This window comes from Aplysia californica, unplaced genomic scaffold (assembly GCF_000002075.1).
Source record: "Aplysia californica isolate F4 #8 unplaced genomic scaffold, AplCal3.0 scaffold00650, whole genome shotgun sequence".
In the NCBI taxonomy this organism is placed as follows: domain Eukaryota; kingdom Metazoa; phylum Mollusca; class Gastropoda; order Aplysiida; family Aplysiidae; genus Aplysia; species Aplysia californica.
Genome location: NW_004797920.1, coordinates 337,736 through 341,253, shown reverse-complemented (window position 1 = coordinate 341,253; position 3,518 = coordinate 337,736). Strand labels below are relative to the sequence as shown.

At 38.5% G+C, this 3,518-nt stretch overlaps 1 protein-coding gene across 1 annotated transcript in view; it reads left to right on the top strand.

The window, feature by feature from the left end:
- LOC101859269 (multiple epidermal growth factor-like domains protein 8) overlaps window positions 1–3,518 on the top strand; it is a 55,829-nt gene that overhangs the window by 33,751 nt on the left and 18,560 nt on the right. The window contains exons 26-28 of the mRNA XM_035972332.1: window positions 3–13; window positions 447–591; window positions 2,302–2,572. Of these exons, the coding sequence (XP_035828225.1) occupies window positions 3–13; window positions 447–591; window positions 2,302–2,572 (427 nt within the window). The remainder of the gene's footprint in view (window positions 1–2; window positions 14–446; window positions 592–2,301; window positions 2,573–3,518) is intronic.

Sequence of the window (3,518 nt, the reverse complement as noted above, 5' to 3'; positions counted from 1 at the left end):
AGTTTATAGCGAGGTATTCAAAGACTGCAACTTTGCTTGACTTTTTTTACTTTTAAGATAATTGAAAACTTTGTGTGTGTGAGTCGTGCTCGGTCAATGTTGTAGTGTGACCAAAACTGGGTCGATAGTGCCGTAAAACATCTACTCAAACAAACAAAAACATTATAGTGTTGTTATAATATTCTTTTTTTCTCATTCAGACCTTCTACTACATTTCAGTGTCACTTTTCAGTTGTTTCTAGTAAAGTGTGTTTGTTATCACACTCATAGATAAATGGACCTTTAACCCTAAAACAGAAGAAAATGATACCAACATAAAAATAAAAAAGTAAAGATAAATTATCGTTTACAACATAAAACACCTCTCTATGTTCCACTCAACATAACAAACATCTCTCTATGTTCCACTCAACATACGAATCATCTCTCTGTGTGCGTTTCCTCAGCTGGAGGCACGTGTGTTCCACTCGGCGGCACACGTGGGCAACACCATGGTGGTCATCGGAGGGCTGACCTACATGGGCAGCTACGGGAGAGACGTCCTGGTCTACGTCTACAGCTGCAACACCTGGCACCGCATGAAGTTTCAGGGTGAGCAGATTTTGTATTGCTTGTTTTCTTCATCCATGTTCCTCCCCCCACCTTCCTCCTCCACTCCATCCTTTTGTGCTGCGCTTACTTTTGTATTCAGTTATCATTTGTAAAAATAATCTGTTTTCAGGAGAGAAAAAAACAATTAATGTCAAGATTCATTTGTCGGGGGAAATTTTCAATAAAATGATGTCTGGGACAAAAATGGTTTCCTGTCAAGGACATGTGGATGTGAGAATATTTGAAGGGTTTTTTGTGGGTGGTTGACGGGTGCTCTGGTGTGGTTTGCCCCTTCTTTCCTATCAAATCTATCGTCTTGATTTCTCCTCCTCCTTTTTTATGTTTGTTACTCTCTTGTGACACCTCAAATCTTCAACACTTATATGACGTAATTGTGTTGCAAGTGCCGTAAAACTCTTTACTAAAACCGTAGGGTTTTGCTGCCTAATATGATTCATCAGAAAAGCAAGGGATAAAATTTGTTGAAATAAGATGTTTTCCCAGATTATGATACTGCCCTTGCAACCTGCGATTGGTACTTTTTGTCTTTTGATGCAAAAGAACTAATTTTCATCAGATCACCTAGTTTTACGCACACTTCTGTTTGTGATTCATATGGGTTATGGAAGGTTCCGCTGGTAGATTCTTCTTCTTTTTGTTCCCTCTGTCGTCTGTCTGTCCGTCTTACTTTTTCCCTACACTAAATGACAGTTATACAATTGTTTCAGTGTGCTTCTTTGTCCTCGAATGAGGAGCAAAGTGTTTTGTGGAGTTGTGCAGTGAAACCTTCCACGTATTATTACATTGTATGTTGCTACCTTTGAACTACAAAGTTCTATCTCAGTGGATGGTTGGCTGGTGCTCTGGTGTGGTTTGCTTCTTCTTTCCTATCAAACATCTATCGTCTTTATCTCCCCTCCTTCTTATTTTGTGATTGTTACTCTCTTGTAACATCTCTAATCTTCTGGCGCTCATATGACCTTATGCAGTTGCGAGCGTCGTAAAACCTCTACTAAAACAAACAAACAAATCTAATCTTCGGCACTTATATGACCTTATTGTGCTGCAAGTGCCATAAAACTGTTACTAAAATTTTTTTAAATAAAAAAAGTTTTATCTGACATTTTTGGCCGTTTTGAGTTACTAAGACCATGAGGTCAGATGCCAAATGTTCTATCTGCTCCATCAAAATTGTAAGATTATTAGGAGTGGTTATCAAAATATTCATAGAATTGCACTACAAAAAGCATGACATGTTGGGAAACTCAAAATTTTTTGTTGTTCTCAAAACCACTGAGCAGATAGAACTGTGTAATTCTAGGGTAGCGATATGCCGGCAGGCGAGGAGAAAGGCGAGTGAATAGAAGTTGAGATATTTGCGATTGAAGAAGGTGGGGTAGCCTGGTTTCAGTGTTTAAATTAATGAGAAAATGGCGGCCAAAGTTTGGTAACTTCAATAGCTTTAGAGTCCTTGAAAACTGAAAATAACATATATGCTGTGCCTTTTAACAAGGTTTTTCAGTACAATTCACATGGAAATGTTTATTCATATGAACATAAAAGGTGTTTGACCAAATAACAAATTTTCCCAAAAAATTGCCGAACTGATGGAAAAATGCCCTTTTCTTCGATTTCATTATTTTGACGAGCGCCTGATTTCACCACAATGCCTCACATTTAATTTTACTCTTCCCATCTGTCTGTTTGTAGATTTGGAGCTGGAGCAGAAGACGACGGCTGTGGTGGGCCTGAACGCCGTGAGCTTCGCCAGTGCCGTGTACATCTTTGGCGGGTTTGCCGGCGTGGCGCTGGGAACGCTGTCTCGGCTGACGCTGCCCTCGGATGTCTGCTCGCTCATCACGGACCCGCTGGTGTGCAGCAACATCATGGGCTGCCAGCTGTGCGTCATGACGCTCGACACCTCGGAGAACGTCACCGTCTGCTACGACGCCAACGCCAGTATCAGCGCTCGCCCGCGAGGGTAAGAGGCTTTTTTCTTCTTTTTTTTCTTCTTTTTTTCCCCTTTTTTTTCTTTTCTTTTGTTCTTTTCGTTTTTCTTTATTTCTTTTTTTTCCCCCTTTTTTCTTTCTTTTCTGTTTTTCTTCTTTTCTTCTGGTTTTCCTTTTTTTCTTTTTTTTAAGGTTTGTTTTGTTTTGTTTTCTTCTTATTTTTCTTTTTTTTTTTGTTTGTTTTGTTTTGTGATCGTGTATCCTGGTTTTGGCGCCGATATTTGTAGGTTACATAAAAGTGTGCCAACATGTTGCAAATTGTTCTGCTTCAAGTAAGAACAAAAGGGGAATTGTTTTGTCTATGATGATGATGATGATGAGAGAATTCCCCTTGTCATGGCACAAGCTAGATCACTGGAACAAGTGTAAAGATAAAATGCTTTGATACTCTTGCTAGACTAGCGTCTGTTTCTTTATAACTCTGAGAGCGTCACTGTCTGCTACGACGCATATGCCAGTATCAGCGCTGACCGTGAGCGTAAAAGGCTTTTTTTTTCTTCTTTTTTTCTTTTTTTTTTTCTAGGCTTTTTTAAAAACATTTTTACTTCATTTTTTTGGTTCTTTTCTTTTTTCTTTTTTTCATTTTTCTTTTTTTTCTTTTTTTCTTTTTTCTTCTTTTTTTCCCCTTTTTTCTTTTTTTGGGGGGTTTGTTTTGTTTTGTGATGGTGTGTCCTGATTTTGGTGCTGCTATTTGTAGGTTTTACGTAAAAATGTACCAAACATGGTGCAAATTGTTATGCTTCAAGCTAAAACAAAACAAGAAAAAGGGAAATTGTTTAGTCTGTGATGATGATGGTGATGATGCTGCTGCTGATGATGATGATGATGATAATGGTGATGATGATGATGATGATGGTGATGATGATGATGATGATGATAATGGTGATGATGATGATGATGATGATGATGATGATGATA